Source organism: Cornus florida, unplaced genomic scaffold, assembly GCF_030987335.1.
Source record: "Cornus florida cultivar Cherokee Brave unplaced genomic scaffold, ASM3098733v1 CherokeeBrave_3.0.0_Hap2_Chr03, whole genome shotgun sequence".
Lineage (NCBI taxonomy): Eukaryota > Viridiplantae > Streptophyta > Magnoliopsida > Cornales > Cornaceae > Cornus > Cornus florida.
This window is the reverse complement of record NW_026775573.1, coordinates 41,523,857-41,534,805: the sequence shown is the minus strand read 5'-3', so window position 1 is coordinate 41,534,805 and position 10,949 is coordinate 41,523,857. Positions and strand designations below refer to the sequence as shown.

Here is a 10,949-nt window from a genome sequence, read left to right as displayed (position 1 = left end):
CTTCCACAATCACCACTGCCATGGGGCATGATATTTGAAGAACACAAGTGAAAAAAAAAAAAAATTAAATGCCAAAATATTAGATCAAAATTACCACAAATCATAAATTTAGCAAACAGAAAGGTCCTAAATCCAAGAACACTTTGCATGTTGTCAATTGCTAACCTCTGTTACATAGAACACATTGTTTTGGTTTATGGACTGAGTACAAGCAAGTGTTAAGCCACATATTCAAACATGTAGTAAGGTAGGGATACATTTATTAAATCGCATAGTTGAAAGCGTTAAGGTACTTACAAATGAGAGTGATTTTCTTTTAACAAGTGATGATGAATGATATGTACTTTTCTCAAAACATACAAGTTCTCCGTTTTTATTTTTTATTTTTTAATTTGTGATATTAAAATTAGTTATGGTAAAACATAAACTTAGGCCAGTTTGGTTGGAAAGAAATGGAAGGAAAAGAAAAGAAAGAAATTGGAGGGACATGGTTATTTGTGTTTGGTATTAAAACTTTGGAAGGAAAAGAAAGGGAATGGAAGGATTTGGAGGGTTTGGAGGGATATATTAAAGCTTGATGAGTTGTTTTTGTTATCCTTCCAATTTTGCCCTTATTTTTATAATAGTTAAAATCAATGGAAAAGGGTATGGTGGTAAATTCATTAAAATATTTTCCTTTCCTTTACTTCCCCAAACATGATTACCATACTTTTCTTTCTTTTCCTTTATTAGTCAACCAAACACAATAAGTGGTTCACACCATCCTCTGTTACATAGAACACATTGTTAGGGCATTCTACTTAAATCTTTTCCTTTAGAAAGAACAATTTTGTTAGATTTTAATTCATTGTTACTTACCTGTTATAAAGAAAAAAGTAAATTTAGTTTTCAAATTTTAAACTGTAAGGTGCCCTCGAACTTGTGTTCCAGAACAAAAATCACAAAGATGTACACATTTATAAGGTAACTATGTGCTTGGCTGAAGTTCCTACTTTGTTTTATTCTACTCTATTGTGTCCATGTTACTAAGATGTAAGTAAATTGTTTCTGTATTAAAAAAGAGAATACCAGAGGTAGAGAGGCAAATAACAAAGAATTAGTAACATTTCACGTGTTGTACCTCCATAATAAGAATCTTTGCTTTCAAAACATCAGTATTAGAATCATCAGTGATGAAGTCGGACATGGTGTCTCCCGTAAAAGCAATTTCAGGCGAGGTAATAGGGTATGTAATCTGCGAATATGAAAAACCAAGCATGTAACATATAAGCTAACTAACAAGAAAACAACAATGTACCCCTCTCCCCCAAAAATATATAATTAATTAATTAAAATAAATTTTTTTTTTTTTTTGACAAGTATAATTAATTAAAATAAATATTCCTTTAAACAGGACAGTGGTGTTTGGAGATGACGGAAAAGGACTTCAGAAAGCAGGAAGGGTGAATCACAGATATGAAAAAAGTCAAACAAATTTTGACTGCATATAAGATCCACCAAATATACAGTTACGGAGATCTATGGTGTTGATAATTTACCCAAAATATTTTATCTTGTCCTGCCATTTTAGAACTATTGTTAAAGCATAAATTTACAAATTCCATTCTTCATTCTCTTTCATTTAATAAAATAAAATAAAATAAGTTCTGAAATTCAACATTATGCTTCATCAAGTACTAAAATTCAACTTCTACCTCACAAAATTTCTTTAAAACAAAAATTCAAAAAACCTTCGATGTATAAAATTGACAACTAATAAAGAATTAACTAACAAAAACCAAACTCTTTTACCAAAAAAAAAAAAAAAAATCCTAAAGTGATACTTCTAGAGGCCCGACAATTGACAGAAAGTAAATATTAAAACTTTCGCTAAGGTCCATTTAGATCGAGGAAAGAAAGAGGAAATCAAAGGAAAACACTTTAAAGGAATTAATCATTTTCCTGTACTTTCCTTCAATTCTTTCAATATAGGTGTACTAAAATGAACTTGTACTTCTAACAGGGATACAGATACAACAACTGAGACAGACCTCCACACCTGATGACTTCAAGCTCTTAATCTCATTCCCTGGAAGACCAATATACTCCTGCTTAAGTTTATGTCTGATGGAGTAAATTATATAACCCTGCCATAATATATTTGCAAAATCCGTCAATGCAAAAGAGGACTCTGGGAATATATCATTTCAATTTTCAGAGATGTCATTATGGATACAGAATAAAATATAACATCATAATATCACCTGGCTTGGTATGACATGATAGGTCCTAAATGCTCTTACTTTAAGGTCCTTTCTTAAATAAAATTCTTCTCCTGAAAATATAACAAAGTCTAAAGTTAAGCAAATACAATATACCAATAGAAATGAGCACAAGAAGAAATCTAATGACAAAATACAATGAGAAAGTGGACATTACCCACATTCAAGCCAATTAGCTGATGCTTCAGCTCTGATTGGTCCATTGCCCTGTGCACCTCAAAGAGTTTTTCTACACTTTCTTTTATAGCTGTTGGTACAAAAATAGTAGGGGGCGTCATTCTATACAAGCCACGAGTTGCAACATACATGGGCAATCCTCCCTAAGGAATGAAAACTTATGTCACAAATAGATTCCCACAATAGGAAGGAAGATATCATTTTTGCTGTATAAGAAAAGTGGTTTGCATACCATGGTTAACTGAAGAATTAAGTGGGTAGAAAATTTGTGGGGGAAAATGTCCAACAAGGTGGGGAAAGTGATAAATTATATAACAATGACAATTGTGATGCTGAAATAACAAAAAAATTGTGAGTGAACTCTGTATACCAGGAGCTGGTGGGGAGAAGTGAGAAATATATAACAATGAGATTGTGAATTTGTGATGCTAAAAAAACAAAAAATTGTGGGGAAGCCCAATAAGACAAGACTCAATCCAGATATACTTTTTAGTTTAAACAGAATTCTAGAATGTTTCAATTAAGGGTGCAACTTGGCAGACCAACCCAATCTTTTCACGGGTCTGGGAAGCATATTTTAAGCTCGGGACTGTTCTGGATTGGAAGATGCAGACCCTAACTAAGGTTAGGCTCCGAGATATTAAGCAATCCAAATCTAACTTTAATGGTTGAACCCAATTCCTAACCTCATATATACACACGCAAGCACACACTGAAGATGCAGGAAAAATACTCTCTATTTAGAAAGAATAATTCTACACTTCAAGAAATCTTCCAACCCCCTTCCCTCTATTTTCAGTCTATTTATAGACTGTTACAAATCTTCTAGAAGCTTCCTAACTAACTCCTTGCGTTGGGCTGACCTTTTGGGCTTCTCTTGGTTATGGGCCCAATTCCTTTTATCTGAAATCAGGCTTCCAACATGATTTTCCGGTCCTGGGCTTGACTAGTGAAAACTTGGTTTGGAACGGTTGCTCTTGCCCGACCCGTTATTAGCAATCTGGATCGCGCCCGGCCCAATCCATTTTTGGTGTCTTCATCTGCCCCCATAATCTGTCCCTAATTAATTAGGGTGAGATTATCGAAAAGACATAATCATGATGTGACAACTCGAGGTGATGACATGGGGAAGCGAACGGTTAGTTCAGAGAACGGTGCTTTGAGATTTGCTGCACCATTACTACCGTGGTTTATTGGGCGTTGAGGGTTCTTCTCCAAGTGCTGTGAGTTCTCCCGTTGCCTGAACTCGTGTTTCAGAGAAGAGCCTGGGCAAGAGGCCTCAACCTGAAGGTGGCCATGGTCAAAGCGCTTTTCCTCCGGCCCAAAGGGCTCAGTCTTTCAGGATCACCATGACTCTTCCTTCCCCTCAGGTAACCATTCCAGAGGGTGAAGTAGCCAGAACCTCTGCCACTCCATGGCGTCCCTTGCTCAAACGTAGAGGTTCAGAACAAAATGACCTTCAATGAGATGTACCAACGCTTCCCAGCAACTGCTGTTGAGGTAATTCTTCCTCTCCTTTTCACCTTCTGTTTTTCCCGTTCTGATTATTTGACACTTGTACTTATCCGAACATCTGTGTCTTTGTGCAGACTCTATTTGGGATGTTCACCTTCCAAAAGAGTATTGAAACTTTGAAAGAAAAGCTTAAAGTTCCCTCTACCGGTCTCAACAGATCCGTCAAAGCTGAGCAAGAAGCAAAGGCTAAAAATACACCACTGTTGGTCAGGCTGAATGAATAAGATAAGGAGATCGACGCTATGAGGGCTGAGAGGAATGCTCTAAAGGCCGAGCGGGATTCTCTCCAAGGTGAAATAGACATTCTGAAGACAAAGAAGAACGTTGCGCAGACAGGAAGGGATGCTATGAAGGCTGAGAAGGGGAATATTCAGCGCACTCTTATTGCTGAACGGTTGACCCATTCTGTTTCTGTGAAGAGATTCTCGAACGAGCGCACCGCTCTGCTGAACATCATAAGCAGAGTTGATGGTGGCATGAGGGCTCTTCACGCGCACTTTTCCAGGATCGGGGCTATCAGATACGCTGAGGGATATAGAGATGGTTTTATTGACCGTTCTCCTCCTGAAGGCAAATCAAGCTCATGCGCAGGTCCGGATGAGCAGGATGCCTCTTTGGACATTGTCCCACCAAGCGTGTACAAGGATCCATCCCCTGCTCCTGCTGAAAATATCTTTGTTGAGTGCAATGAGATTACAACTTCTGGGGTCATTCCACCTGTCCGTCCTCTGAATGTTCCTCCCCTCACCACCGTTGTTCCTCTCACAGCCGTTGCTACTGACAGAACTTTACCAACTGAGGAGATCATCCATCTTGATTCTCCCTCCAGAAGTGATGAAGCAACCAATGATGAAGAGGGAGGCAATGAGCCAACCGGTGATGATGAGGCAGCCAAGGATGATGGAACAGGCAATGGATCAGGCGCAGGGGAGGATATAACAGAATAATGCTCTGCTGTCTTTTGTATTACTTTCTTATTTCTGTGTCATTTCCTGTACTTCAAGGAATATTTTATGATGATGAATGAAATGATGACTTTCTTTTGCAAAGCTTCCATACTCCAACCTGTGCTTAAATGAACTGACAGTTTAACTTCTCTATTTGATTTTCATTTTGCGCAAGTGTTTGGCGTTCGGCTAGTAGTGCCATTTGCTACTCACTCGGCTGAGTACCTAGCGCTCGGCTAGAATGCTACTTGTCATCTAGCTTATTTATTCTGCGTGTTTGGCGTTTGGCTCGTAGTGCCATTTGCCACTTACTTGGCTAAGTGTTTGGCGCCCGGCTAGAATGTCACTTGCCACTTATTTTTCGCAAGTGTTTGGCGTTCGGCTCATAGTGCCACTTGCCACTTACTTGGCTAAGTGCTTTGCGCTCAGCTAGAATGCCACTTGCCACTTGCCACTTGGCTTTTATTTTGTGCAAGTGTTTGGCGTTCGGCTCGTAGTGCCATTTGCTACTCACTTGGCTAAGTGCCTAGCGCTCGACTAGAATGCCACTTGCCACTTGGCTCTTATTTTGTGTGAATGTTTGGCGTTCAACTCGTAGTGCCATTTGCCACTTACTTGGCTAAGCGTCTGGCGCTCGGCTAGAATGCCACTTGCCACTTACTTGGCTAAGCATCTGGCACTCGGCTAGAATGCCACTTGCCACTTGGCTTTTATTTGGTGCAAGTGTTTGGCGTTCGAGTCGTAGTGCCATTTGTCACTTACTTGGCTAAGTGTCTGACGCTCGGCTAGAATGTCACTTGCCACTTGACTTTTATTATATGCAAGTGTTTGGCGTTCGGCTCGTAGTGCTATTTGCCACTTACTTGGCTCGGAGAGTACGTACATTTGTAAAAGCGTAATTCTAAATCAACATTGTTCAGAATGAAATTCAACCTTTACTGATAGTACCTTTTAGAGATGTGGCATTCCATGGTTTGTTGACCAACCTCCCAGCCATGGCCTCTAAATTGTATGCCCCCTTTCCTATGGCCTTTGCAACTCTGTATGGACCTTCCCAGGGTGACATCATCTTCTTAACAATTCCCACCTTTTTTTTTAGAACTAAATCGCTAGGCGTAAAGCCTCTATGCTTCACCTTTTTGTTGTGACTATTCATAAAAGTTTGCTGATATGACGCAAGCCTTACAGCCGCTACATCTCTTTTCTCTTCCAGCAAATCGAGATTAAATTTCAACATACTATCGTTCTGCTCTTTATTCCATGCCGAACTCCGAACGGTTAGAACTAAGTGTTCAACCGGTATTACTGCTTTAATGCCGCATGCCATAGCAAACGAGCTTTCTTTAGTTGAGCGAACGGGCTTTCTTTAGTTAAGCGAACGGGCTTTCTTTAGTTGGCCGTCTAGGGGTTGTTCTATAAACCCACAAGACGCTCGGAAGTTCATCCAACCACTTACCCTTCTCGTCCTCAAGCTTCTTTTTGATGCAAGCAAAGATTGTTCTGTTAGTAATTTCAGCTTGACCGTTCGCCTGCGGATGGCTAACCGCCGCCAACTTCTGATTGACTCCATTCTCCTCCAACAACTCCCTCAATTGCTTGTTGAATCTGGGTCACACTGGGGTACGGTTCTGTTATGCCTCTATCCATTTGGTGAAATAATCTGTTGCACGCAGAACGTATTTGTTCTGCGATCTCGCGGTCGGGAGAGGGCCAACCACATCCATCCACTATTGCGCGAAAGGCCATGGTTTGGTCATTACGTGCAAGTCTTCAGGTGGTTAGTGGATTAGTGGTCCAGACCTTTGGCACTTATCGCATCTTCTAGAGAATTCTTCTACATCTCGTGACATGTTCGGCCAAAAATATCCTTGCGTCACAGATCCGTTCTGGCGAACTTTATCTGAACTGATGTGCTCGGCTGGTGTAGAGTGTTTACACTACCTATCCTTCTTTTCATCTGCGCTTGCTGGAGGCGCGTTCAAAGTAGTTCTTCCGACTCCTCGGTCGGCTCAGGTCGGCCATGGATTGTATTTATTATCTGAACAGGCTGAGCGTTATGGTAGCTTGGCTTTAGATTTCCCTTCACTTGCTCTGCCGGTCGGTTCTGCTCCACTGTCGGCCCTTGAATATATCCTGCAAACTCGCCCTTTGCTATCAGCATTTCCACTTGCCTCCTTAAGTTCCTGCATTCATTAGTCTGATGACCAAAATCACTATAGAAAGCACAATGTTTAGATTGATCTCTCTATTCGAGAGGTTGTCTAATTAGTAGGGGAGAATGAAACTTATCTTTTTTCTCCTGATATAACCTTGCCAGAGTGACTTTAAGTGGAGTGACCGACTCCTCCTCTCTAGGCCTCTTCTCTGCTTTCCAGAAGGTCTGACGTTGTGGTGGAGCTTGTTTTTGCCGGATCTTGGTTTTGGACTTCTCCTCCGTAGAGACTATTGACGTCTTCCTTACATTAGCTGCTTCTTCTTCTTCCGAACGCACGAAACCATCAGCTCTCCCGTTCAGACGGCGCCATTGAAGATGCAGGAAAAATACTCTCTATTTAGAAAGAATAATTCTACACTTCAAGAAATTTTCCAACCCCCCTTCCCTCTATTTTCAGTCTATTTATAGATTGTTACAAATCTTCTAGAAGCTTCCTAACTAACTCCTTGCATTGGGCAAACCTTCTGGGCTTCTCTTGGTTATGGGCCCAATTCCTTTTATCTGAAATCGGGCTTCCAACATGATTTTCCGGTCCTGGGCTTGTCTAGTGAAGGCTTGGTTTGGAGCGGTTGCTCTGACCCGACCCGTTATTAGCAATCTGGATCGTGCCCGGCCCAGTCCATTTTTGGTGTCTTCACACACACTCACACAAGTTACGTGGAAGCTGGTTCAGTGCCCACAATTTTTTATTTTTATTTTTGTCTATGTCCTTCTGGATTTCTTCATGCTAGTTGTCGTTGCTCTCTTCACGTTGCTTCAGTTTGTTTTTGCAGCTTTGGAGTTTTAATTTGTGGGTTGCTTGTGAGTTTCATGCCGCACTTTATATGGCCATTTTGTCATTTTGTAGTATTATTTTGATGTTCTCAGGGCTGTTTGTACTGTTATTCTTTAATTTTTGGCTTTTTATTATCTCCAATATGCCTTAAGCTGACTGCTGTTCTTGTACAAAGGGGCATGCCCCTCTTGGTTTTGTATATCTCTTACACATTAATTCAAGACATTGCATTGACAATATATTATACTCTGAATTATATGTGTTGAAAATTGGGTTATTTACAGCTTACACTAGAAAAAATCCACAACAAATTTACACTCAATAAACACACACCAAAGTGAGTGGCCTCTCTCTTTAGTCCAACCAATTAAAACCATGAGCATCATGGGTTGTCGCAAAAAAAATAGCAGTGATAGGGTCTTTATAATTATTCAGATACAAAGTAATGATTCTCATTATTGTAAAAAAAATATGTAGGAGCACAAATTTAAACAACTCAACAAAATTGACCCTTTAATTCCATATATTTGACTCAGTTCAAAAAACTTAAAAAATACTCATAATCATATTCTCTATTACTTCAAAACCAAACTAAATCCCGAAAGATTAGATTTTATATCACATCAAGAATGCAATAATTAGACAAACCCATAAAAATCCATTATATATATATATATATATATAGATATATATATATATATATGAATGTATATAAATGTAACAGGGTAAGCAGAGACTCACAATGTGATCCATGTGACCGTGAGAGATGAAGAGGAACTGCTGGGAAATGGCGCGTTGGGGGCATTTGCCGATGTCGAATGCTAAATTGAGCGTTGGGAGGATTACGCACGTTTCATGCCCAGCAATCGACAAACCCTCTATTTGGTACCCTTCAATCTTCATCCCCTTTTGCTGCTTCTTCTTCTCCTCCTCCTCCGTTGATTTTGAATTCAAATCATCGCGTTTCTCTGCTGAATCGGAACACTTCTTCGTCTTCGATTCCATGTCTGAACCACCACCACAAGTGCCAAAACCAGAGAATTTTTAGGTCTGTGAAAATTGAAACTTAGAAATAGGCGTCTTACTATCAGTTGTAAACCGACCGGTTTACAAGAGTCCTTCTATTCCGACTCGGCCCAGTGTCTCGGTGGCATCACAGTCGGCCCCAGTATATATTTTTGACACTTGTTGCAACCGAAAAATTATTAAATTATTTTTGAGAAACATAAAAAAGTTAAAAAGGAACTGCACTCACTGGAAGTCTGGAACTCACATATGTGACATCACACTCTCGTTGGATATTCTTCTCCTTTTATTTTTTATTTTTTATATATTTTTTTGTGTTGATGTTCTCAAATAATTTTCTCTCTTAGTATTTTAGATCTATATTTAATAAAAAAAAAAATTATTAAATAATCTTAAATCATAGTAGTATAGTCCAATATATTTTGATTCGACTATATTATTACATGACTTATGATTTAGAATATTTAATTATTAATCATATTCAACGATTAAACAAACACCACACCATCTTTTTTTTTTTTTTTTTTGGAATTAAATTATAGATAAAATCATAACATGGTATATAGTTAAACAAGTGTGTGATACATGGCACATTTACGATATTTGGATGAGAAATAGCAGATACTTGGGGGAAAATATTATGGAAAAATTACACTCACCTTTTCACGAAACTAAAATTACATAAGATGTTCTTGTGTTTTCAAAAATTACACACACTAACTCTACCATTTATGTTTATATAACATTGACACCTCCTTCGTGACACTCAAACAATCAAGTGTTTAGTGGAACATCTAGAATTCGAGTTTACCTTTAGTTTTCTAGACTGAAACCTGGACAAACCTTTCTCGTGGAACCTTACTTAAAATAAGAATGACTATGTATAAACCAAGTGCCATGTGGTTAAGGGATCTCAAGGGGCGAATTGTAAATTTGAACGTTCTGAGTTCGATTCTCATTATGTACAAAAACACCGGAGTTTAAATGAAATGTGCGAATATATCCGACCCATATATCCGAGGTTTAATTACCTCGCTCATCTTCCACTTCTCTTTCTTATAATTTATTTTTATTGGAGTAAATTGCACCGAAAGAAAAGACATAATGGAGTGAACAAGAATTACTTTAAAGATTTTCACGAACACCACTTGGATCATTATATTTCATTGTCATTATCTTAAGTATAAGGGTGCTCCCAAGTAACCACTTTGAGCTCAATACCAGATGAGGAATCACTAAATGTAATAGGTTTCCAGGTGTTGTTCTATATCTCCATGAATTTAGGAATTTGGTTTATAAACCGAAACCGATAATATTCGAGATTATGTAGGATTATACACGAAAGATCTTTTTTAGGCTCTCTCTTTAGCCCTATGTCTCTTATCCCTGGAAGGTCTTTCTCCACTAAGAGACCATAAAATCATTAGATTCAACATATCATTGTAACAAACCGACAATGCAATTATAATCTTCCAGTTGGGCTGAACAACAATCAGTGATGTCTTTCAAAAGATTTAAGACAAACTATGACATATTTCCTACGAAAGTTTGTAACTGTTGGACAGAAAATCATCGATCTCGATCATTTCATTCAACCATACATAGTGGTGACCCTGTGTTGGATAATCCTGTTCTTAATTCACTGGATATGGCTTAATATTTCACAAAGGTACAACAATTTAAAGTATTAACTCTCCATTTTGGACTAATTTGAATGATTCATAATGTGAATCAATCAACTAATCAATTATTGTGGAATTAATAATCATTAACATGAATCACTAGTTGGCTTTTACAAATCAGCCACCAAATTAAGTTACAGAGAAGCTCAGAAAGTTCATATGGCTTTTAGGCATCAAAATTGAGAACTTACATTTAAAAAAGAAAAAAAAAAAAAAAAGAAGAAAGAAATAATAAAATTGAGAATTCTATTCTTATGCCAATTAGATTCATGAAAAACATAATATTCTAATTTTTTTCATTGGGATTTAATTTTAATACACAAAATTTGTGAAATATAGACTTCAGAAGTA

The 10,949-nt window shown here is 38.1% G+C and overlaps 1 protein-coding gene across 2 annotated transcripts; it reads right to left on the bottom strand.

The window, feature by feature from the left end:
• On the bottom strand, positions 1-8,977 carry LOC132300360 (nuclear ribonuclease Z-like). Of its 2 annotated transcripts, none has more exons than XM_059797397.1 (5): positions 8,632-8,976; positions 2,419-2,581; positions 2,244-2,314; positions 2,031-2,126; positions 1-1,234 (listed from the first exon to the last, which is right to left on the bottom strand). In XM_059797397.1, the coding sequence occupies exons 1-5, from the start codon at positions 8,893-8,895 to the stop codon at positions 1,097-1,099; spliced, it is 732 nt and encodes a 243-aa protein (XP_059653380.1). In that variant the 5' UTR covers positions 8,896-8,976; the 3' UTR covers positions 1-1,096. The 2 variants fall into 2 exon arrangements, with proteins under 2 accessions (XP_059653380.1, XP_059653381.1); XM_059797398.1 differs by having other exon boundaries at positions 1,121-1,234; positions 2,039-2,126; positions 8,632-8,977.
• Positions 8,978-10,949: the final 1,972 nt, after the last annotated feature.